General features: G+C 47.2%; 3 protein-coding genes across 3 annotated transcripts; 1 reads left to right on the top strand and 2 right to left on the bottom strand.

The window, feature by feature from the left end:
• Positions 1–236: 236 nt before the first annotated feature.
• On the bottom strand, positions 237–11,220 carry MTARC2 (mitochondrial amidoxime reducing component 2). Its single transcript, XM_080408693.1, has 7 exons — positions 10,738–11,220; positions 10,396–10,569; positions 6,837–6,999; positions 5,026–5,166; positions 3,956–4,017; positions 3,796–3,867; positions 237–3,255 (listed from the first exon to the last, which is right to left on the bottom strand). Exons 1-7 carry the CDS (start codon positions 10,998–11,000, stop codon positions 3,129–3,131), a joined length of 1,002 nt encoding a protein of 333 aa, XP_080264819.1. The 5' UTR covers positions 11,001–11,220; the 3' UTR covers positions 237–3,128.
• Positions 11,221–11,753: 533 nt separating this feature from the next.
• Positions 11,754–12,137, top strand: PFN3 (profilin 3; the record flags this gene model as incomplete). Its single annotated transcript, XM_080408691.1, has 1 exon — positions 11,754–12,137. One exon carries the CDS (start codon positions 11,754–11,756, stop codon positions 12,135–12,137), a length of 384 nt encoding a protein of 127 aa, XP_080264817.1.
• A 7,570-nt stretch (positions 12,138–19,707) lies between these two features.
• LOC308072184 (required for drug-induced death protein 1) lies at positions 19,708–24,543 on the bottom strand. The gene is made up of 2 exons (XM_080408696.1): positions 23,602–24,543; positions 19,708–21,216 (listed from the first exon to the last, which is right to left on the bottom strand). The coding sequence occupies exons 1-2, from the start codon at positions 24,397–24,399 to the stop codon at positions 21,097–21,099; spliced, it is 918 nt and encodes a 305-aa protein (XP_080264822.1). The 5' UTR covers positions 24,400–24,543; the 3' UTR covers positions 19,708–21,096.
• Positions 24,544–25,043: the final 500 nt, after the last annotated feature.

Below are 25,043 nucleotides of genomic sequence, written 5' to 3'. Positions count from 1 at the left end.
CAGCACAGGGCATTTCTTACAGATCCCAAATGAGAATAAGGCAATTTAAAGCGCTAGAACAGACCAGAAATGATCAATCTGTGGCAGCCCTGTTTGAAACCTTTTCCACTGGTAGTGGCAAGGGCCAGGAATCCCTTTTCTTCTTAGGGAGAAGTGCAGCAATGGCTTTGGAAGGTTTTTTTTCTCCTTAAGATGCAGAAGCATAGATATTTCTCAGGATTTTTTTTTGGGGGTGGGGGGTGGGGGGCAGACATGCCTGAAGATGTACCCACCTCAAATCTAAACCAAACAGGAAATTTCTGCCTGCAAGGACTGTCTTCTCTGACGGCCTTCTGCAAGAATTATGTTGGTGCAATTAAGTGCTGTAAAAAAAAGTTCTAGCTTTATACTTAAGAGACCTGAAATAGGAAACACGACCTTCTGTTGACTTGAGTGTGCAAAACTTTTCAGCTTTCAAACCCATTTTGACCTAGTTTCATGTGTCTGTGGAAAAAAGAAGATAGCCTGCAAACAGACTACTTAAATCTGATGGTTCTGTTCTCTTATGCATATAGCTTCCTCTGGTTAACTGTGTATTTTCCTGAACTTAGAAATAAGAATTAAAAAAATAAAAATAAATCATCACTGTTAATTGTATATGAGGACCGGAAACAGCAGAAGTTAAATATGAAACAGAAAACAAAGAAAAAAGAAGATTCACAAATTTTACACCTTAGAAGAGTTTGGATTCATAGAAGTTGATACTTTTTGTTTTCTCCCTCCAGAGTTAAAAAAGCAATTAACATTTTTTAAGTAGACAATTTAAAAAAGTGTTTGATGATTGACATGTTTTCAGTCGATTTCCTGAACAGCTTAGGAAAATCAAATACAATTCCTACAGTTACAGCAGTTCAACATTTATATGAATACATTTATACTGTAATGTTTGTAAGTTATGCTCTCCACTTCCCAGAACAGCCCTCTTTCATCACATAATTGATGTTAAGTGTCATTGTGGCAGCTGGTGTACACTAGAGGCATACCTGATTTAGGATTCTAGCTTCCAAGGTGCTTTTACAGGGATAAATCAGTTTTAGATCCATGGCACTTTCTTAACAGGCACGCAGATGCAGTTTCTCATTGGAAAGACAGTTCCATTTCCAAATTAGCCCAATTGACAATAGCCTATTCCACACAATGTAGGTTACATAAATTTTAATGTGGTGCTAAAACAACAGTGAAAAAAAAATTTCTGGCTAGAGGCAAAACTTCAGCTCTTTTCTTCTTTCTTTTCCTTGTGCTTCTTTGACTTAATGAAGAGACTCACACTTAAGCAGGCTGTCTTTAATTAATAATGCCATTAGGAATTCCCCAAGGTTTCAGCTTCTAATATTAAGGATCTTTAACATACGCTTTTCAAAACTGAACTTCAGGATTATTTCCTTTTCAGAAGACACTTTTTCTCTTACTTCCTCCCACTAGTTTCTGCATCAGGCATAACAATACACAAAGATGCATCGTGCAGTCTGAACTGGGCACTTATCTGTCACAGAAAAACTTAACACTTACAGAGCACTCTGCTAATAAAAGAATATTCGAAGCAACACTGAGCTCACAAATAAAACTACCTTCCTCATATGCCTTCTTCATGCTTCATACCTCTGTCTGAATTTGCTCAAAGGCTTAACAGCTTTTCATTTTACAGGTCTGAGTTCTGAACATGCCGCAGAATTGCAGTTTCATATTCATAACAGAAAACAAAGACTCTAGACACCAAATTGGGTCTTATTTATCCCTCTTCACACTTAATTAGATTCTTCTTTTTGTCTAGTTAACACACTTCCTAGATCTAGTAATCCACAACAAAGCAACAGGCATTTGAAAGATGGCTGGCTTTTGTCTTGGAGTTCACTTATTTTTTTAAAAAAAGTCATATAATATTTAAAGTACTGCTGCCATAATCCAACTAGTTACCTGCCCTCTCTGTTTTATGCAGTATAAAATATACCAGAAAATATAATTATCAGCCTCCTACAAATGGCTGACATTTCAGTTGTAATAGGGGCAGGGGAGGGGGCAACCAGAGATCTAAATGCATAACCAGCAAGGATGTCCACACGCTCAGCCTAAAACTGCAGCTTTCCAACTATCTGCTTAGCAGCCTGCCTTACTATAGCAAGAGATGCACTGAGCCAGAGAGGAACTATGCATGAACACAGAGCCACACAATATTGGCCTGGGCATCAGCTTCAGTGGGGCAGGCTCAGAATTAGATCCATCCCAATACTTTTCCTCCCCTCCAATGTGCATGAAGTGTCTGACACAGCGAACACCTAATTCTTTCAGTCAAACTGGAAGTTCTACTGATACGTTACCAAATGCATCACTCCCCTACACCCTCGGTATTACAGTATGCTTCACAGGAGAAAAAAGATCAACGGTTCAAACTCCATCAAGCAGAGGTCATAAACTAAACAAACCCACAGCCTTACACATCATTAGCCAGTGTTTTCACCTCTAGACTAGAGCAGCATTCAGTCAGCTCGCAATCCTCCTTCTGATTTGCTCCAAGCTTGAAAGACAGTAGCAATCTTCAGAAAACAATTGCAGGGTAAGAAACATTGCAAAAAAGTACCTCCATACATAGATAGGGTTAGGATGATTAGGATCAAAGAAGGGTGGAATCTAACACAGAGACTTGCCACCTGCACTCCACATTCACGTGTAAAGGCAGTTCCGTAACCAACACATTTACTTAATGCTTGGCATGACTGGTTCTGTGGTTCTTCATAGGCACTGAACGTATCTAATACATGCCCTTGTACATGATTTTGGATTCTGATATCGAGCCTGACATAAAATTTTAGGAGGCATGATACCCACAGTAGTGCTGTGAAGTCTGTCTTGGATCAGTTTCCTCTATCACAGCCTCCAGAAAAACTAAAGACACGGTTGCTACCCGCGTGCTAGTAGATTACATGATCTGAAATGACTGGCACTTCACAGCCTCAAAGACCACCCTGCACCTTAGGAACGTAGCACAAAAAATACTGCAAAGAATAAGAAAAAGTTATGCTGGTGACTATGTTCATGGGAAAACAATTTGCATATCAAAGTGAAAAGGCATCTTCCGATCAAAGCCTCTCTCATTACTGGACCATCTTGTATACAGGGTCGCCAACTCGAATCGTTCCAGTTCTGTCAACAGCAAAGTACCTCCCAAAGAGAGGGCTGGATTTGTATATGTGTTGCTCAGATGGATCACATAAACGGTAACTGCAGAGAGAGAACACCCCTTTAGAATCAGTGGTAGCAAATTCTAAACATCAAAATATCAGTGATAAGCGAGAGGACATATGAGCAGTGATGCCCTGTTTTGGCCACTACGCTAGACTAAAAATCAAATAAATATTGTAATTAAGAGAACCCAGCAGTTCAAATAGAGGAAGAAAAGCCTGTCTGTATGCACACATCTGTCTATAATACACATACAAGAGACATTCTAAAAAGAATTGCCAAAGTTGCAAAGTCAGACCTTTAAATACCTTAAGTAACTGTTACCCCAGGCATTCATCGTAGCAGAGATGAAAGAGACAAGGAATGTAAAGTTTGAAAGAAAAAAGAGAAAACTTCCTGAATTTTCTTACTATATAGAATTGCAGAAAGTAGAATGGAAGCCAATACACACAGACCTTTACGCTGCATTATTATGTCCCACACATACCTCAAACCACTTTTAAAACACTAGTCTAACATCTGTTGGGATCTAGCCTAAATCCACTCCCACAGCCTAAGAAGCACTGGTATTTTTACAACCTTTTCAGTGTTTCCAGAGGCTCCTTCCTGTCCAGGACCCCAGTGTCTGGGTTAACAGTTGTTAAAATACACCTGCAATGACAGACAGCACCAAATCAGTAACAGCTTCTTATCATAAATCTCTATACATCTATATAAAATAATGGTCTCAAATGTCTACCTGGCACAACACACCGTCCCTTTCATCTCCACATCACCAATGAGAATGTCCTCCCAGGTGTCCTGAAGGAAGGTAAACATGCAGAGATTAGGCATAGCCACATGCAACCATTTTTGCCAGGGTACCACAGTCATTCCTAGAAGCAGTATCATTCCAGACGAGCACCTTTACTTGTACCTTCAAAGTACAGTTCTATTACGGCACTATTCTAATGAAAACCCTACGGTTACTACATTCATCCAACTCAGGAACAGCTAGTAATTATATCTGGAAAGAAAGATATGCAAATAATAAATCCCGTTCTGCAGTGTGCACTTGTTTGAACCTAAAGCAAGCTTATTCTTACTGTATGTATGATAATCTGAACTGTGACGTCTGTTAAGTCACCAGTTTTGCAGGTAGAAAATTTTTAGTAGAAGTAACTTTTCACTTCTTGTCTACACAAGCTTTCTATTGCAACCTGTCTTGGAAGACAAAAACCCATTCCGACTTTAGGAACTTCTTAGATTTGGGAAATTATCAAATATATCCAGAGCAAATTCTTTGGAAAAATAGCAACATGACATAAAAACACGTAAACACCACCATTACAAGTTCACTTCATCACCAGATACCTTCCTAGGTAGCGTTTTTTGAACTACTAGCATATTGTCAGAGATGCAGTGATAGACTGCAGTATTGCAAAGGTCAGTTTTACTCCTGTGCCAAAGGCTATAAAATATAAATTAACAATTTGTAAATTGACAGTGTGATATCACTAATTGATCAATTACAGCATGCACAGCTTTCCCTACTTTACACTTAAAAGACGAGTTTTCAGTAACAAGCCTGTCATTTAAATACACATATTTTATCCTTTGCTAAGCTAAATAAGCATTCGCAGACCCGTCTCCTCCCTCAATCTTTTATATGCACTGATGGGAGCAGCAGCTGTATCTCTCTGGAATACAGCTGTAAAAATCACAGGCTGGCAGCTTTCCTCACCCTTGTAGGCACCATCACACAAGGAAACTGAGTTACAAAGAAACACAACCAAGCCTTCAAAAAGACATTTAAGACAGTTATTTTACCTCCTCAAAAGCACTGCAATCTGTCACAAGAATATTTGGCCTGAAGTTCTGTATCTTAACCTTCTTCTCCAGCCTGTCATTTAAATCGTCCAGTGAAGCTTCTGAGAGGATCAAGACTGGGCTACAGTCAGGATAGGCAACCTGCATAAACAAACACAAACAAATCCTAATGCTGCTGTAAGAACACGCGAGGAAAGTTACTAAATGGCAAAAGGGCTGATATGTTGGAACCAGTGGCCACATATGAGCCTGCCCGTTAGGCTGCTTCATTCACGTTTTCATTTTCCTGGAAGTAGGTTAACAAGTAAAATAACATACCCCTTCCTATTTCAGTAACCACAGCAAGTTTCATTTGCTCAAATTGTAAAAGTAATCTTCTACTTAAGAGAACTTAACCAAAATTATTTAAGCTACCACAACTTCTTACAAAATAATACTGTATGCATGTCCCAGATATTTATTCTGGATGTTACAGACAGAACTAGTATATCAGTAGAACATGTCATGAAATGTACTTAAGATGTTTATGGACCTGCTGAATTTACCTGGTTGACCATAACAAACTAACTGGATTTTTCTATATGATTAATCTATCTTATCACGACACCAGAGGGAGTTTCACATGCAGAATAGCAATACTAAATTGCAACTGTCCATTCGTCAGCCTAAATTTGCTTGGAAGCAGGAGGGCTGCCATTGTAGCAAAGAAGGCCAACTAACAGTATTAAAAGAAAACTACTAAATATGCTAGTTCCACAGACCAAAAAAAAAAATAATTTGGCAATAATGTTAGTATACAGCCCTCCTCCTGTCTTTCTATTATATTATCCTTCCCTCTACCCCCCTGTACATGCCTTTACAACCACAAGAAGTTGAGTGTTGAAATAATTACACAAATAATTCTGCCCTCTTTTCCTGCTGGGATCCCTGAACGTCACCCCTCCTAATCTGACATCCCTTTTGCTGAAACCTGGTCTTCTGTATTGGTCTCAGTGTCCTCACACAATAAATGCATATCTATAAAAGTCCATTAATTGAATTCTTTGTGCAACAGCAAGCAAAACATTGATGTCCTATAGATAATACCATCACATCGGTAAGGCAAGGTACTCACAGTTTGCATTTGCTTAAAAAGCTTATACTTATCAGGTACAGTTCAAACCACCTTCACATGAGAGAGTTGTTCAGACAGAAAGAAGGGCATCAGTGGCTCCAGTGATACGAGGATGCCTGAGCACAGCACCTGCTTTCCCTACCTCCATTAACTTTCTCTAATATCATACCTTCAAGCCTTTTCCCACAAAAAAGAGAGAGAGGAAACATCTGTAACCTTCTCTGGACTTTAATTCCTAGGCCCACAACTACAGGCCCCTGGGTTAAGCATTGTTCCTTTAAATATGAGGTGACAATTTATATCAGTATACTCCTAGACCTAACAAGGGATAAGGAATGGAGTATTTCCATGCAACACAGATTAAACCATCAAAACATCTTTAAAAATGTAACTTTTTTTCTATTTGCTGTGGCACAACAGGAATGCTGCTCTGCAATATAATAGTCACTCTTTAAATATTAGTATCAGGCTCTTTAGTTGTGAATGGTCAAAAGCTTACAACAGATTTAAAGTAAAATTTAAGCAAGTCATCTCGTCATAGAAAAGGAGAATATTCATGTGATTTAAGCACATGACTACACACCTACTAAACTTTGCTAAACTGGGGTCATTCACCAATGACAGAATGGACAGGTTTCAGTGGGTGGCTGGGAAATGGTTAAAAGAAAGTACTTCTGAGAAAAAGAACATTCATTACCTCATCTGTGTTTCGGAAAAGTTTTATTATGTCCTTTGACTTTCTTGGCACCATGGAGGGCTCAAAGTGCACCAGTCGATACGGCTCTGAATTCAGGAAAGTGGTGATCCACTGAGCCACTTCATCTCCGCAGTCCCTGCCTTGGATATCCAGTCCAAACACCCTGAAGAGTCACAAGACGCATCAGCGAGTTAGCTCGAAAGCCAAAGGGTCAAGGATGCTTATTATTCAAAGGCAAACAACTTGTTTTAATAGCAGTAGCAAGACACAGTAAACAAACCACCTGGATTATAATGAGGTGAAAGTCGGGTCTATGAATTTGGCACGAGAATCATTCCCAGTGTGCAATCTGCAAATGTGGCCACCTTGTTTTGAAAGCTAAGTAACATGGACATGGCTGGACGATGCCAGTTGGTGAACGCATGAGCCAAGAAGTAGCCTTTAGGTACCCAGAGCTAATTGCCACATCAATGACCAGTCACAAACCTACTTGCTGGCCACACTTTCAGCAAAAAAAGGGTCTACTCCTGTGTTTGTTTGCATGTGATTGCAACACCAAAAGATTTCTACCCAGAAATCAACTGAAAGGTAACTAATTTCAGAAAACGAATGACAGTTTGAAAGGATGAGGTTAGTTACTGTAACTGACATTTGTAAATGTTATTAATTGTGCATGTCCCCAGCTGTTAAGGAAACTTTCCTCCAGACTTTACTGCTGTAAAAATTTAGCCAGAGCTGAAACTCTTAAGCCCAAACTTAGCATACAGACTAGCTTAGTACCTTAAGCGTAGTCAAAGGTTTATAATGGAAGCAAAGTCCACGAGGCACAAAAAGCCAACGGCAGTGGAATACAAACAAGTTTACACAATGAACACTTTCTTGGCAAGAAAAGGTAAACCTCAACTCATCCTTTTATTAAACTTCAACACCAATCATGAGTAGTTTTACTACTCTTTTCACAGTAGCAATTTTGACCCAGAAGCACTGCAGTTTCCTCTACCTCTGCAATCATATCCGGGACAGTTTAAAGCACAGAGATGCCCTGGCAGTCCATCTAGCCTGAGCCCAGCTCCTAGGAGCCCTCCTTCACTCAGCTGGCAGAGAGATGAACCATAAGGGTGCTGGCAGCAATGTCCCTGCTCTGTTTGTTGGGATCCCTGTATCAACTCTTGTGTCACAGGTTGGGATTAAGTGCCATTGCCCCAGACAACATTCATCCGCCTTTCTCTTCCCTCCATTCTCTCATTCCCTGTGTGCCTTCTGGCTGGCAGGACAACAGAGGTGAGAGTCTTAGAGCTTCCAACACTACTGTTTTCTACCCATGAAGCAGATCTACCCTGAGCACTCGGTGGAATAGGGATAATGTGATTTAAGTATTGCAACACATACAGACAAAGGGCACAAATGAACATGAGGCTTCTTAACCAGAGGGCTACAGAAACCCTCTAACATCTGCACAGATAGAAACTGTACCTACACAATGGCTTCAGTCCTACATTTGACCTCCTCAAACACAGGCTTTTTCAATATCCACATTAAAATCTGCAACCGGACTTGACAGCTTTAAAGACCAGCATCTGCACAGCCTTTGGAGCCAGACACGCTATTGCACTGCCTTAGCTCCGAACTCCCGGGCATGAGCTAGCACCAGTCTGAAGGCAAATACAAGTCCATGCAGAGGGCCTTGCTGGCAGAGCATACTGTGCAGTAAGAGAGCTACTCCCACTCCCAAGCTGGAAGGCAAGAAACTAGGAGCAAAAGCCAAATCTTCGTCTGGCTGAACATAGTACTATTCTCAAACCTCATTCTTACAAATGGCTGAATGGATCAGAAAGAATCTGCCTTGAGCTGACAAATGGTAAATTGTTTAAGCACGGCAGTCACACAAAATCTCAGGATTCTTCCTGTGAAGTACAAAGCAATGTTTAACTATGGGTATTACTAATTCCACATCCTATGACACTCCCTACAAAACCAGACAACTCAGTTATTTTTAAAGTCCATTTACACGCATCTAACTTCTGCTTATTTGCATTCCCAAATTCTAGCAATTTTAAAACAAAGAAAGGAAAAAAAAAAAAAAAAAAGAAAAACAAATCACTGAGATCTGAAGTTGGAAAATCCAAGACAATTTTTCATTACTGAAATTTATTTACCCTAAATATTTTAGAAAAATAACAGCTTGAAAACTGCATGTTTTTGTAGTGTACGCCATTGGTTAACATGTAGGCATTATAAGCAGATCTTTAAGACTGTCCCATTTCTCCATAGGAAATGCTATAATTTGTAACTTGCACCTGCCTTGTATAAACAGAGATACTAAGCTATGCTGACAATGGATTTCCACAACAACACATTTATGCTAAAAGCTAGCAAACACAGTTCCTTTCCAGCAGTCTCTTAATAGCAGCTGACATATTAACCTTCTCTGCTACCCAAAGAAAAAACACTTATCGGTATCTTTGTAGGGGCTAACACCATTTACAGTTACTAGTTTTACATCCTAATTGACATTTCAGCAGAGAAAAGGCTTCCTGCTTCTCCCTGGCAATTTTCCCATATGGATTTCAATACATGGATAAAATAACTAGGCCTGCATTTACACACCAAAGCTCTAAGCACACAGCTAAATGACTATGTTTGCAACCTGTTCACCTGAAACCCCTTTGAGATAGCACCTACAGGGAATGACCGGCTCTCTGGGGATGCCTGTCCTTCCCCTGTGACCACAGAGCAGACCTTGGACAATCAAGTTTTTAATTTAGGCACCTCAGTTAAACGCCTGCACACAGAGGTGAGGGAATCCAAACTCTGATATCTCACTAATTCCAAATGACCAGCATGTATCCAAATAATGCTGGTGCATATACTAGTGGTGATCAAGAATTACCAATATGCATGACTCAGGCTGAGATGCAGTTGCCCACCCAAGATCACTGTTCATTTGGCTGATGTATAACACATGGTCTTTGAATACTGTGTCATCTTTTCTCAAGATTTGTTTCTACCAGTGTTTAGCAGATTAAGACCAGCTCTTTTGTTGCAACAATCAGTTCTGGCCTCCTGTGTAACACGCTGCAGAGAATTCCACAGAATCACAGAGTCGTTTGGATTGGAAGGCACCTTTAAAGATACTTAGTTCCCACCCCCTGCCACAGGCAGGGACACCTTTCATGAGACCAGGTTGCCCAAGGCCCTGTCCAACCTGCCTCATGAGCACTTCCAGGGATCGGGCATCCACAGCTCCTCTGGGCAACCTGTGCCAGTGCCTCACCGCTGAGTGTCATCGTAAAAAATTTCCTCCTTATGTCTAATCTAAACCTACCCTCTTTTAGTTTAAAGCCATTACCCCTTGTCCTGCCAGTACAGGCCCTGCTCTGAAGCCTCCCCCCATCACGCAGATGGGGACACAGACCCCTGCAGAGAAGCAGCAGCACCCAACTTTCACCCTCTAATTTCTGTGTAAGAAAATACAAACTAGCACACGATCTTGAAAAGTACAGCGTGTATGCGAGGCAGTATTTAGAGAGAAGGGAGAGAAACCCCCCTTCTTCAGTACCTGCAGTTCAGCACGCGATTCTTCCTGGGGACCTTCACGGGCACGCACAGCCTCTGCATTTCGGGGGCCTCCAAGGTCAAGTGCCCATCTTCACAGCCGACAGAAACGAGGACCAGCCGCGGCTCCTGGCGAGCGGTGACCATGTGCCCATCTTCCTTCGTCACAAGCCAAAACCTGAGGGCGCCGGGGGACAGAAACACGCCGCACCGTTACAGGCCGGGCCGGACACCGCAGGTGCCTCTTCAGGGGGCTGAAGGGAAGCGCTGGCGATGCCGCAGCCCGGCCGGGGGAGGCCTGCCCCCGCCACGGGCCGGCCCCGAGCCCCCCGCCTCCCCGCCGTACCTGTCCCGCAGCTCCCCGCTGCGCAGCCCCATCGGCGTCACCTGCGCCCGCGCCACCGCCATCCCCCGGCACGACTTCACCGGGTACACGAAGAGGTTCAACACCGTCCCCACCCGCTGCAGGCGGCGGCGCGCCCGCCTCCGCCCGCCGGCCCAGCGCCAGGCCCCCAGCAAGGCGCCCAGCGCCGCCAGCGCCGCCGCCCCCCACAGCCAGCCCGGCCGCGGCCGCAGCCAGGGGCCCAGCGCGCCCCGCGCCCCGCTCATGGCGACTGGGCCGCGGCGGCGGCGCGGGGCCGGAGGGGCCGGGCGGAGGCGGGTCGAGGGCTGGCGGCCGCCCCCCCGCGGCCCAACGCGCCGAGCGGGCCGCGCCCGCCCCGGCCTCCGCGGCCTCCGGTGGGAGAAAGGCCGCGCTGGCGCCGCCCGGCACGGCAGCAGGGAGGCCGCAGCCGCGCTTTCCTGGCGGCCGGGCGGTCGCTCGGAGCAGCGTCGCCGGGAGAGGGCGGGCTCGGCGGGGAGAAGGGGTGGCGAAGGGCCGGCGCGGGGGGCAGCGCCGGGGCTGGGGGGTCCCGTGGGGTCTGGCCGCCCCGGGGTGCCCCCTGCGCCAGCGCCTCCCAGCAAACTCGCCAGGCCCCGCCGAGAGGGTCCCCTCATCGCAGGGTCGCGGCAGGAGGCATGCCAGGCCGGGGGGACACCGTGGTGTGGGTGGGAGTCACTCCAGGCCAGTGGGAGGCCACGGCGCGGGTGGGAGTCACGCCAGGCCAGTGGGAGGCCGTGGCGTGGACGGGAGCAGTGAACGCCGCTGCCATCACACGTCCCACCTCACAGGCAAAGCAAGAGCCTGGGCTGTTGGTTTCCCCCAGCTCCCCCTTGCAGGAATCTGGCCAAACTCACCCATCTAAAATTTTAGGATCAGAGTGCCGAGACCAAAGCCCTGGCAGGCAGAAGATGGGGAAGCTCGGCGCTGGGCGTTCCTGAGCGGTTCGGACAGCCCAGCTGCCATGGGTTGCTGGAAGTACTATGTCAGTGGCATCCCGGCGGGCAGGAACGCTGATGATGGGGCTGTTTGGGGCCTCTGGCAGCAAGTGTGTGTGGGTGGCCAAGCCAGGGGGGCTCCTCGCAGCCATCTCGCCTCAAGAAGGGGGCTTGATCACAAGTCAGGATCAGAAAATGTTCCTGCTAACGGGAATCACTGTAGCTGGCAAAAAGTGTGGTGTGATTTGTGACAGCCTGCTGGTGGATGAAGGCAACGTGCTGGATGTCAGAAGCAAAGGCAGTGACAGCAGATCCATCTGTATTGGCAAGACCCCCAAAGCCCTGATCTTACTCATGGGTGAGAAGGGAGTCCATGGAGGAGCCCTCAATCAAAAGGTTCACGATATGATTGTGGGCATGAAAGCATGAAGCAAACATCACAGAAGAGACAGACATCATCTGCCCGAGCAGGGGGGCACAGTCGTTGCTGTAGGCCAGAATGGAGATAAACCTGATTTTGTTGCAGATGTCTTTGCCTGCTTCTTTTGGGGAGGGTGTGCTGGGCAGGCAGCAGTGCAGGGACACCAGCAGTCTACCAGACCACCTGTGGTGCAGCAGGGAGTGAAATGAACATTCCACATCAGGATGCTCAGTATTACTTGAGTGGTCTCCTGGCCACCTTGGGTAATTGCTCCCTGTTATTCCCATTTTACTGACTGATTTGGGGGTGAAGGTTTCTGGTAACATTAGCTTTGGGAAAGGACAGGAGAGAGGGCAACGCTTGTGCCCTCTTGCGCAACACTTTGCTGTTTAAATCATGCCCTAAATGCCTGTCATTGTTTTTGAGACCTTTCTGCTTCTACAAGTAGGACACAACACTAAGGATAAGCAGGACTGGTGTTTGTTTTGAATTTGCCCCTGAACAAGCCCAGTTTGTTCTGGAGATTATTGATGAGCAGAGCCTTGTGCTGCTGTTGGACTGCATGGGAGGCACGTGCAGAGACAGTCTGCCACCTGCTCACCTTCCACATAATTTGAAACCCCTTCTTAACGCCGCTTTGAGAGCCCTTTGCGCTCTTTGATAACTGTTAATCTTCTCATTTAATATGGAGTCAATATTTTGTAATTTAATTGAATTCACATGGAGATCTTTAATCTGCAACTGCACCCACAGGAGCAGAAAAACACTGTAAGGAGAGCCAGGCATCTAATGTATTAGCAAATGTTCAACAAATCTGCAGTGACTGCCTAATTAGTAAGCACTGCCTGATAAGCAGTGTTTACAAGCATGAATCAAAACAAATTAACGTTAAGTACTAAAGGGATAAAAACACAAAACCACAAACTGGTTTTAGAATCTAACAATAAAAGCAATGCATCAAATGCAAGAAATGAAAAAAAAATTATTACTTATGTTGGCCACAAGGTTTTTAAAAAGCATGGGCACTCCTGATGAACATTCATGCTTATTTTCACAAGCTTAAGGCAAAAGTAAGTAACTGTCTCCTCTGATTTCTCAAGTACTGGTGTTGCTCTGCTGTGCAAGTCACAAAATGCAGAAAGCCTTTGCCCTCTGAACTTTGGTCTACAAGGCATCAGAATGACAGGATTTGGAATAAAGGAAAAAAATTAGGGTGATTTATTGCTTGCTCCCTTCTTCTGGGTGCGAGAGAAAATAGATCTGGAGTGTATACATATTTTGCTGGCATGAGAATTTGGAGAAGTATGGACCTATATAGTGTGATGGTGGTGTGAATTGCTACAGCTCCTCCCTAGTTACAGGCAGCACAATGGTATACAAAACCAGATTCTTTCAGTTTGAAGGACTAAACTGACTAGTTAAGGACTAGCTAAATTCAGAAATAACAGCTTTGCTAACAATTGCATATTAATTTAGAGAAAAATCTCTTTCCAAATCCAAGAAGGACCTTACATTTTCATTCTCTAAATCTACCAGCTTGGAGCCTAATGAGATTTTGTTCAGCCCAGGCCCAAGAAGCAGCTGTCACATTCAGCCCTGACTTTTCTTGGAGACTATGGTGTGAAAGAGCTTAAAGAGGAGTAACAGAAGGCGGCAGCATCTGCATAATCTCTCCTCTCCTGCTGTGATACAAGGAATGTAAAATCAAAAATAGCTGCAGAGAGCACAGTTGTGGCTTACCATTTCAGGTCTAAGGCTGCAGCCTTGGAAGAAAGCCCTGTTCATCCATACACCAGGCACCTCTCAGAAAGCCTCCAGTAAATAGCTTGACCCGCAGGTTTGTTTAATCCTCCATCCCAGGTACACCTGTGCTTACCTAGCAGCCGCCAACTCCTGCTGCTGTAAAGCAATGTGAACAGAGCCATGCAGACAAAAAGCAGGTATTGCTTTTGCTACAGTCCAAACGCAGCATCTCGTGTGACAGAATTCTGTTTGCTGTAGCCAGAGCGGGCACGGTAAAAGGAAGTGACTGTGTTTTCAACTGCTTAGAACTTCATCAGACTTCAGGACAGTTATGCTCAAATTCTCTGGACCAGGTTCTTTGCTCAGGCACCTTAAAATGTGTCTGATCAGATGAAGGATTTGCAGTGTCGGTCCCACAGCAAACTGGGGCTGGGCACTCTCAGCCATGAAAGCGGGAGATGCTGGCCTATCTTGAAAAAAACCCATGGTGTCTGCTCAGAAGCATCCACATGACACATTTTCAGGTGGAACAAATACTATGGGGAAAGTAATGACATCCCTGCCTTCAGATGCAGTAGGCAATTGGAGATAATCCTTCTAGAGTTAAACCTGGACTCTTTTGTAGCAGCGGCTCAACCAGAGGTCTAAGATGAATGATGAGGAAGGAGTTGAAAGATCTTACTTGCTTCCACTGAAAAAAAGACAAGTGACTAGGGTCTTGTAGGTCTTCAGCATGTGCACAGTGCTGTACTTTGGAAAGGCATAAAATATCACCCTGAGGTGGAGATTTGGATGGGCATTAAAAATAAATAAATAAATAAATATCCAGTAACAAAGACAGCAAAATGCTTGCCTAGAATAGGTGACAGAGTGTTAGGACGGAGCTAAATGCAGGCTGGGCTTGTCTCAGTGAAGGAATAGGGTTAAATGACCACACCAGGGATATGCCAGTTATTTTTCCAGTGAATCTGATAGTTCAGCAAAAGGCAGGGATGTGGAGATGACGTGGCCAAGCATGCAGTCATCCTATGCTGATTTTAACAAGATATGATGAAAATTATATTACACCCACACAAGTTATATCCTTCTTCCAAACTTAGAACAAACAATAAATTCAAAAGATCTTCATAGAGAGGAGAGGAGGATAAAAGCATTGCTGTTTCCTCTTAAAATCTTCAAAGAAATCAGAGTTCAGTGAGTCATGCACTAGAAATGAGCCAAGTGAAATTCATGTATGGAAAAATCTCAGATGAATAATTGGCGATGATAGAATTTAAAATAGAGCCATTAATGATAAATGCCTTTTAATGGAGCCAGAGCAATGAGATAAAGGGATTTTTTTTGTGTGTGTGATTTTTTCTACACAGAGAAGCATAATACCAAAAACCCAGGCAGGTTGGTAGACTGCTTTGTTCACTGTCCAGTCATATAGGAAGATGGACTGAATTTTTTCTTTTTCCTCCAGTCAAATGGGAAACTTCAGTCTCTTTAAATTCACCAAGACAATACAGAAATGGTTATTCCAGGCAAATGTTCGTCCCAGTATTAACTAACACAGGCTAATTTAATTTTTTTAGATTTCATTAAAATTTTAATCAATAAAATTAAATTACCATTTTAATTTTAATTTAGCATTACAAGTTCTCCCAATCTTCTGTAAATGCAATTCTCCAGGTGAATATAATACCCGCCAGGCAGCTTCAGGAGTCTGAATAGTCAGGGTAGAGCTGCATGTCATCTGGGAGAGCAGGTAAGGATGAGAGGAGAGGCTTTACCGGGGAGCACTGCATTTATTCTGCAGCACAAGCACTTTTGCAGCTATGGTTCAGCAGCCATCATGGGGAAGGATGGGATTCACCAAGGGCAGGCAAGTCCATGCCGTGATTCAGCCACAGCTGAAAAAACAGTCTGATGCTAGCTTAGCGTCCCAGGAAAGCAAGGAACAAGGATTCCTTCATGGGCAGCACAAAGAGGGGGATTCCAAAGTATTAGGAGGCAAGTACGCGTGGCGTGCTGGAGCTGGGGTCCAAGGCAGCTCCTGGGGGAGGTCATTCCAGCCTGCCGACCTCCATTCCTCCTGCATTTGAAATCACATGTCCTGCCTCAAGCAGTTGTGATCCCTCCAGTGGAGGATGACCTTCAGAAACGAGAAGTGGCCGTGGTTCATCCCTGTCCCTCCACTGAAGCATCCTTAATGAACGTTTCTAAGGTACAGCAAGAACCTCGGGACAAAGCGTAATGCAGTTTCATGTGTTGAAGGAAAAAAAACCAGCTCAAGAACAGTGTTCTACGGCTTTATTGAAACACGTGCTTACAGGAGGCTCCGGGTAGAAAACACTGGTATATGGAGACGCACATGCCACTGCTGGGACCCAGCATCCTGACGATGGGTGTGGACAAACCGGGAGGCCAGCCTCCGGGAGGACGGGAAATCCCTGCAGGAGATGAATCACAACAAGGAGGCAAGCTGACAAGGCTGGAAATCTGATTTTTTCCCAGGAGATGGCACTAAAGGACAATCGCCTTTCAACCGGTAAAGTGCGATGCGGTGGAAACTTCGCTGGGGGCCAGACTGCTCCTCAGGTGCTTCGCGCTGCCACCTTCCCAAGGCGCTCCTAGCAAAGCTTTATTCTTAGTGTCTGGGTTTTTAGCAAGAGTGAGGATGTCAGTCTCTTACATCTCCATACAGTAGGTAAATAAAAGTTTTCTGCCTCTCCTGGCAGAATCCACCCACAGGACCAAGGACCCAGGAGGTTTATCCTCCAGCCCCCTGCTCACAGCAGGGTCAACACGGAATTCGGAATTCGCACCAGGCTGCTCTCCACTTTGTGCAGTCATGTGCCGTGAGAGCCCCCAGGGCCGGACACTCCCCAGGCTCCTGAACTAACCTCTTCTCATGCTTAATTACCGTATTACTGGGTTTTCCCCACCTCGTATCTGGCTGGAAACTCCCCAGTTTCAATTTATGGCCATGGCCTCTTGCTGTCTGGCTGCAGACCTCAGCAAAGAGCCTGGCTCCATCTTGTTGGCAATGCCTTCTTAGGTCTTGAAAAGCTGCTGTTGGGTCCCTCCAAAGTCTTCCCTCCTGCAGCTGAACAAAGCCGGAGCCCTGAGCCTCTCCTCGCAGGCGACGCGGGATTTAGGGAGGAGCATTGCCCTCCCTGAGCTCAGGCTAGACTTCACCCCCAAACAGGCCTGGCAGCCTGATACTACTTCCTACAAAGAGAATGAAAGGAGAATTTTATTCCTTTACTTTCTTTTAATTTAAATATCTTCATTAATCTACAACCTTTTTAGGCTCTCTGCTGCTTTTTTGAAGGAAAACTATTTCCAAAGCACACTCTGTACAGCTAACTGCAGCAGCTCGGTACACATTTTAGGACCAGTTTTGTCTCAGAAGAGGCCGGTGCCTAGCTAACAAGGGGCTCGGGGTACAGAAAAAGAGAGAACTGGTTTTACAGCACCCCAGTGCAAAACCTGCCCTCTTGCCAGTCTTGCAGACCGGCAAAAGACAGAAAGGTCGTTCATCCCTGAAGGGAACCTTGGCCGGGGACTGGCAAAGCACCGAAGTGACGCGGTGTGGCGTGGTACGGCCCTCTTCAGTTACAGCACTTCAAAAGCAAGCTGTGCAAGAGGGCTTCCTTGTGCTAACCTCGCAGGACAAAGGACAATAGCTCTGCCATTTCCTCAGAGCCTACGGTAAGCTCGATAGTAATTGAATGCCCTGGAAAACCAACAGAAATAAGCTTTATACTGCTCTGTGACTCACCGAGCAGGCACTAGGAATGGCCAGGGATTTCATTTAAAAGCGACTTGCTAGGCTGTCACGTTAGTGGAGTTCATTCCTGAGAGAAGCCTGGACCAGTTGACTGCTTCTTGCCACGCTTGCATGTAGTCAGCTTCCTGAACTTATTTATCCTGTTGTTTGTTATAGGACATGGTGAAAGGCGGGTGGAAACCTGGGGACACACACTGGGTAGCACAACAGCACACCGCTGAAAACAAAAACTTGCAAGGTGAAGTGGAGGGCAGAGGTGCCAAACAAGTGCCTGAAGGGAGGAACGTATTTCATCCAGCTCAAACATCACATCTTCCCCTCGTGCCCGCTGTACCGTAATATCCGCCACATCCCACCTTTGTCTACTAGAGGGTCAAACGTCTGGTTTGTTCCTCAAAGGCACCAGGCAAACCCATTTTAATAAGGAGCCCGCCTGTGCCTGTGGGTTGACAGCTCTCCCCGCTGGGGTGGCTCCCCCAAAGCCAGCCTCATCAAGAGCACGTGAAGCCCGTGCAGAAGCTGCAGGTGAATCCTGGGCTGCCCTCCTGGCTTGGCACGCCGTCAGGGCTGCCCCGGCGAGCCCAGCCTCCTCACCGGCACCAGCCTCTCCTCCGGGTCACCTGCAAACTCCTAGCACAACAGCTCTACTTCAGGTGGAGGTTGCCATCTCTTGCTAGCTCAGCAGGATTGCCGCCCAATGCTGAGCTAGGTGGGGTATATTTCCTCACCTATTATGTCACTGAGACAACATTTAGCAACAGCGCTGCAGGACCTGCCCTGTCCCACCTGTTTGCGTGATGGCTAAGCCAGACCTGGCGCAGCAGGGATGCTGCCGTGATTGACAGGAACTACAGCCCTCTGCCATCTATCCCGCTGAATGAAAATCAAACCTCAGGCCTCTGCCCCGATTCAGATTTTCTAGACACTGCTGTTGTCAGCTGGGGCTGCTGAAGAGAGCAGCAAACCCTCAGGCCAAGGTTTGGCCTCACAAACTCACTCCACCAGCTGAGGAGTAAATTACTGCTCAAGGAGAACTGATAAGCAGCACTAATTGGTAGCCTCAGTGAGAACCTTCAATTCATTCTGAGGAAGGAAAATAGGCTGGCACAAATCACCACCTGTTTTATAGCAACAGCATAGGTTACTTGCCTACTTTATCTTTCTCCTCTTGGTTTTTGGTCTATTTTAGAAACACTGTTCAGCAGAAGCTGACTCACCAGTATGCATCAAGCTTTTCTTTTCTCAGGCTCACACAGAAGCACCATTTACATATCATTTGGGTTCTGCATAGGTAGCAACCGCGTTACTCCCTTAAAGTTGCTCCCAGTGGGCAGAGACCATAGGTTAGCAGGCAAAAACCAGTGGCAACAATTGTGCTGAGCAAGCGGTTCATGAGCTGAAGTTCATGTTTACCTTTGTGGAAAGTCCCTGCATTGAATGGGTTGGACCCTGGGTGTTGCAATTGCAACAAGGGAGCAGCCTTTCCACTTGGAGGACACAGGGACAAATAGACGGACACTCCTTTCTCACAGAAGAATGGAGACACAAATCTCCCCCTGCACTGCTTTAGTCATTTAAAAAAAAGCTCTAATGATTCATGTTGTAAAAGCACTGTAAAACATAGAGTGTTGTAAAAAAATCTGTAGTGAATCCCAAAATATACAGGCTGGTGTGGCACAGGGATGTTAGGACAGCCCTGTTCTTATTGCAAGACACAGCAGTTATCAACACCCTCTGGGATGCTGGTGGGGCAGATTGAAGGGATAGATCTGTCCCCACCAGGAAGCTCAAGAGGAACAACCAAAGGCATGAAATCAATGACTGAAATCCCTTTGTGGCTATTCCTACCCCAACCTTAGATCCTCTGCAGCCTCATCTCCCCACCCTGCCTTTCCTCTGCGTTTCCATGCAGCCTGGGCTACAACTGGCTCCTTCCAGCAGGGCACGGCAGGGCAGAATGCCACGGGGATGTTTACACTGCAGTTTCCCCTCGCTGCCTGGGCCACCACCGAGAAACTCCTTTGTGCGCCTACTCGTACATGTAGGTAAACACATGACATGGACCACATTACTTTTATTTACAGTCCAGTTAGAAAAGAGCAATAAAAAAGCCACCTTTGTTTCATCTGCTACATTGAAAAGAAATAGTGAGGCTTGCAAAGACATGCAAACCTCTTTGTTCAAAAAAGGCAAAGAAAGCAAACAGCATTTTTTTCCAGATAAATCAATGCCTTGATTACAAAACCCAGTATCAAAATTAGAAAGATCTATAATAGAGAAAGTGGTAGCAGAGAAATAAATAATTTCCTGCTACCACAAAAGACAGAAAAAAATCCCAAACCCCCAAAATTTTGAAAGCACATCAACCCTCTTGTTTCTGTGTCATCAATACAAAATTTATATCCCTGGAGGTGTGACATGGAAGCTGCTCCATCCGCACCATGGAGCCGAGCCGTCTGATGTTGACATCCTCTAGCTAAACTTCCACAAATGGAAACAAAGATGGAGCTGGCAGGTTATGTGGCCCCATTCTTACACCAAACAGTTGTACATTCTCATACCAAATGCTGTATGTACTTTTTTTTGCAGACGTAGTTAATCATTCATTTTTTTTCCTGGCGAACATCACAGAACTGGGTGTTCTTATGCCCCAGCTTCCAGAATCAGGTATATCAGATATAAAACCAGCTCTCAGTCAAAAAAATACATGCAGATTGCACAGCAGCAGAGGAAAAGTTTGAAATACCTATCACAGTGAACCTTTAATGCCCCCAAATCAGAAGACAAACACACCTCATTTTCTTTCTGGATTTTTGCATCAGTCTTAAGACATAAACTCATTATGCCTAGTGTTTGAACTGAACAGCTGCGATGCAGCAAAGCTCTCTGCGTCTCAGACCACAATCCATCTCTATCCAGTTACATTTTTAAGTATACTCATAATCTTAACCCTCTGAAGGAAAAAAAAATAATTACTTCAGAACCCCAAAGACTATCTTTTCCTGATCCCCTGTTACCCGTTTCCTCCACTGCTCTGACAGTTCCTCTCACTAGCCAGACTCAGACCTCCACCTCCCCACCTGCTCCTGCATCCTCTATTTTCTTTCATTTCTCTCCCCCTCATCTACTTGCTTTTCCATCCATCCTTGGCTCCCTTCCACACACAACGCAAAGCTCTAGAAAGCCAACTCATATCTGAGAACAAACTTCAGCTCAATGAATTGAAGATTATTTCCTTATCCTTGCATTTCTTAGACCTGATCTGATTTCATAAAGCGCTGGAAGTTTTTGCAGAGAAGAGCCCCCAGTCCTGGAGAAGGGGCTGGCGGAGGGGCTCCGGGCTGGGAATGTTTGTCCAAGAGGTTTCTCAGGTGCGGGTTTCAGATTTAATCCTAAGAAAGCAGCAATGTCCTCAGGTCCTCCCCCGTGGGGTGCGTGGAGCTGCGCTAGCGGACGAAGGATGCCACCTGAGCCGCCACTCCGAAGGGAGCAGAATAGGCCGTCGCCAATCCTTGCAGGCCGACCACCAAGTAGTGGCATCCCTTCTGCAGAGCTTTGCCGACGTTCTGCACAGAGAGATGGGAGAAGGGGATTAAAAAAAAAAAAAAAGAAAGAAAAAAGTGGTGATGGAAAATACCTTCACATAAAATCGTTCTGACAGCCAGCGTCACCGACCCAGAAAATTAATTTCTCCCGTAACTAATGAGGGCTTGAGCATGGAATAACATTTTACCATCTATTTTTATACAGAAACACACCCCCACAGAGTATAGTTAGACCGAACGGATGCAGCCTCCACAGGAAGCCAGGCTTTCACATGGGCTTCTATTCAAGAATAAAATTAGTTTAAGTTCATACCTAGTCTGTAGAGGTACATGTTTCCCACACACACGTTCTAAGATTGTTAGTATCTCCTAAAAGCATGTAAGCTGTTAAAACTGGCCCTGAACAAGGCAGCAGTAAACCACTGAGAATACTTCTGCAGAAATTTCCTTGTTCTTTGTCAAAACAAGATTTTTTTGGTCAAAATAAGAATGTTTTGACCCAGTTCCATGTCTGTATGTGTTTAAGAACTCATCTGTGTACTGTGTTAGAGACAACTCACTACAGATTACTTAAACTAAAAACCTTAATCCAATTTTAGTTTCACTCTTGATAGTTTTTGCTCATATGGCTACTCGTGACTGGGGAATTAATACAATGTGGTCAGTTTGGGAGGAATATTGGAATTAACTGTTAGTAACACTTGCTGATTGTGGGGGACTAGATCAAAATCATCTCTTGTAATATGGAAAACACTGAAACAGAGAATATACTTCTAAATGGGTGAAATCCAGTCAATATCTGTTATATTACTGGGATTACTGGGGTAGCTGGATTACAGTAGTACTGCATGCCATTACATAGCTGAACTGCACTGCATTTACTCCTATGGAAACTGGCTTGATGTGAGTTAAGATGGCAAAATCAAAAGGCAGCTCGAGCCCGAGGACGGAGAAGGGGACGCGGGGCCTTCCCTTCCCACATCTGCCCCCGTCCCACTGTGCCACACCAGCGACCCCTTTCCTCCCTCCCGCCCCGCACGCAGCTCACCCACCCGGCCCGCACCTGTCGTTCCTCACCGCCGGAGCCAAACTGGCAAACCTGCCCCGTGGGGATGTGGCCTGAGCAATACGGAGGGGAATACGCGGCATCCAAGAACCAGCCTGGGCTCTAAACACCGTCCCGACGCCCTCATGCCACCAGCACACACAGCAACAGCAGCGAGGGCGCACTGACGCATGGCTGCGATGCAGCAGCACCCATCAGCCGGTGGACTGGAGGCTGATGGGGGTTTACTGGTGTAAGCTGTGGTTTACTGGAAATCACAGTGCTGGGAACTCGAAGCGTCAAATCCATCAGGAAAGAGGAAATATTCATCTCTTTATGAAACAGTAGTGTTGGTCAGGCAGCTCATGAGTATGTCTTACACCTGTAAACATTGTGAATTTCGGAGTAACTTTGCCAGCCTAACCAGCATTTTCTGCGTGTCGGACATCACAAGCGTATCATCGGTTTTTAAAAGAATGCGTAGAAAATCATGTCTCGTACTGGTATCTGTGATCTCTCTGGTAGGAAAAGGATTCCTGACACCAGACGGATTTTTTCCTACTAACACCAAAACTCTTTTTTGCTACATATCCAAGACATACCTTAACTGTATTTGAGTGACATGAACAAGTGGAAAATAATCAAACACTTCCCAATAGCACTTTTGTAACCAAAGGCACCTGCCCGGGGGGGCCACACACAACCCACCACGCTGCAGGGCTGGCGGCTCCGCACCGCAAAGCCACAGAACCATTTCGGTCCCAACCAGGTGCCACACAAGGAAGAACATATTGCATTTTTTTTTTCTTTTAACACCTACCAGTGATTTTCAGGGGACACCCGACGGGTGAGGTGGCAATGGAGTGGGGAGGGATGGCGGTGCCCTTCCCTGCGGGCACTTGGGCAGAGGGAAAAATCCGCCCCAAACCAGGGCAATTCGTGGGAAGTTTTAAGGAACAGTGTCAAAGCAATGACGCCGGGGGAAACGCTGAACAAAGCCGGGCAAAGCACTCATCACATGGGTCGGCTTAGTGTCATTTTTGCTCCCAACCGGCAGCTTTTCCCTGCGCTGATCCCGGCCCGGGGGGCTGTCCCGTCCCGCCCGGGGGGCTGTCCTGTCCTGTCCGGCCCGGGGGCTGCGGGTCCGTGGGGCTGTCCTGTCCTGTCCTGTCCTGCCCGGGGGACTGTCCTGTCCTGTCCTGCCCGGGGGGCTGTCCTGTCCTGTCCTGTCCTGTCCTGCCCGGGGGGCTGCCTGCCCGCCCCGGCTGAGCTCGGCGCCCCAGGACCCAGAGGCCCTTCCGAGAGCCCCTCGGAAAAGCCCGTGCCGAGACCCCCGGTGCCCGCCCGCCCCCTGCCCTCACCTTGCCGTACTTCCTCAGGCGCTGCCCGTAGGGCCGCTTGCGGGCGGCCCGCGGCGGGTGCAGCGGCTCGTAGGAGTCGGGCAGGAGGGCGAAGCGCACCCTCCTGGCGGCAGCGCCCGGCTCCTGCTGCTGTTCCTGCTGCTGCTGCTCCTGCCCCGCCGCCTCCTCGCCGGGCAGGATGGAGACCTGGTCGTCGCCGGCCCCGCGGCGGGAGTAGCGGCCCCTGACCTTGGCGCCCAGCCGCGCACCCACCGCCATGGTGCCGCCGCCCGCCGCCGCGCCGCAGGTGTGGCTGGAGGCGGCCGCTGCCCCCTCCCCGGGGCGGGACGGCGGCGGGAAGCGGCGCTGCGGGCCCTGCCCGAGGAAGCCGGGCCGGGGCGGGCGGGTGCGGCCGGCGGAGCCGCGGCGGCGGGCGGGGGGCGGGTGGGCTCCGGCACCCCCGGGCCGCCGGCGCGGAGCACCTCGCCTCGCCGGGGCGGCGGGGAGCCGCTGGGGGAGCCGGGGCTCGCTCCGCTGGCGGCCCAGGGGAGGGGCAGCCCGGCTGCCGCCACCGCGGGGGGACACCGAGACCGCCCCGGCCCGGGTCGCTGCCTTCCCCCCGCAGCCCGGGCTCCTGGCAGCCCCGCTGTGGCGGTGTCCCCGCCGCAGCCCCGGGTGGCCGTTCGGCCACCCCTGGGGTGCCACAGCCGCCATCCCACGGGCAGCCTCCGCCGTGGGTTCTGCCCGGCTGCGGGCCGTGACCGGCGCTGGCGCGGGCCAAGAAAGCAGAGTGGTGTCGGGAGCATTTATCGATGTCATTTATCGAACCGGTTGGTGTATTTATCGACCTTTGATAGACGTGCAAATACTTCAGCTAAGCAGATGCAATAACGGTTCAGACTAATCCTTTCCCGTGGATTTTTCTTACCGAGGAACAAAGCCTTGAGCTGGTGTCGTGTGTGTGTGTGTGTGTGTGTGTGTGTGTGTGTGTATCGTCCCCCCCCCTTCCCCGAGACGCAGCCTTAAGGCTCAGCCAGTGACTCCGGTGCCTGGCGTTGTGACCTGCCCTGGGGACAGCGCTTGGCCACTGCCGCTCCAGCCGGAGAGCTGCAACGGGCGGCTCGGCCGCTCCTCAGAAGGGTAGAAGGCATGGGCCGAGTCTTGGGTTTGTCATCGTAGGAAAAGTGCTCCATCCTTTCCCCTGTTTTATATTAAAGGCATCGGCATTCCTGTTACCCTCACCAGGTTTTTTAAGTTACATCTCCAGGAGGTCGAGTGGAGACCTAAACCCAGGAGAGAGTGTCATGCTCAGTGCACCTGTCCCAGACACCTTCCACAGGCCACGTGTGGCCCTCGGCACTCTCCTTCCTCCGGGCTCCCTCCTCCAGGCTCCGGCTGCGGCAGCACCCGCAGGGCCCCTTTCTGAGCCACCCAAGTTCTTTCCCCAAACCTCCTGGAGCCAG

The sequence above is a fragment of the Falco punctatus genome (genome assembly GCF_963210335.1).
Source record: "Falco punctatus genome assembly, chromosome: 12".
In the NCBI taxonomy this organism is placed as follows: Eukaryota; Metazoa; Chordata; class Aves; order Falconiformes; family Falconidae; genus Falco; species Falco punctatus.
This window is presented reverse-complemented; position numbering and strand designations above follow the sequence as displayed.

Coding starts and splice junctions, on each gene's coding strand:
- MTARC2 (XM_080408693.1), bottom strand. CDS start 11,000: ATGAGCGGGGCGCGGGGCGCGCTGGGCCCCTGGCTGCGGCCGCGGCCG. Junction 5,167..6,836: donor TTTTCCGAAACACAGATGAG/GTAATGAATGTT, acceptor TTGTTTATGCAG/GTTGCCTATCCTGACTGTAG. Junction 3,256..3,795: donor CCTCTGGAAACACTGAAAAG/GTTGTAAAAATA, acceptor CTCTCTCTGCAG/TTACCGTTTATGTGATCCAT.
- LOC308072184 (XM_080408696.1), bottom strand. CDS start 24,399: ATGACATCGATAAATGCTCCCGACACCACTCTGCTTTCTTGGCCCGCG. Junction 21,217..23,601: donor GCCTGAGGAAGTACGGCAAG/GTGAGGGCAGGG, acceptor CTCTCTGTGCAG/AACGTCGGCAAAGCTCTGCA.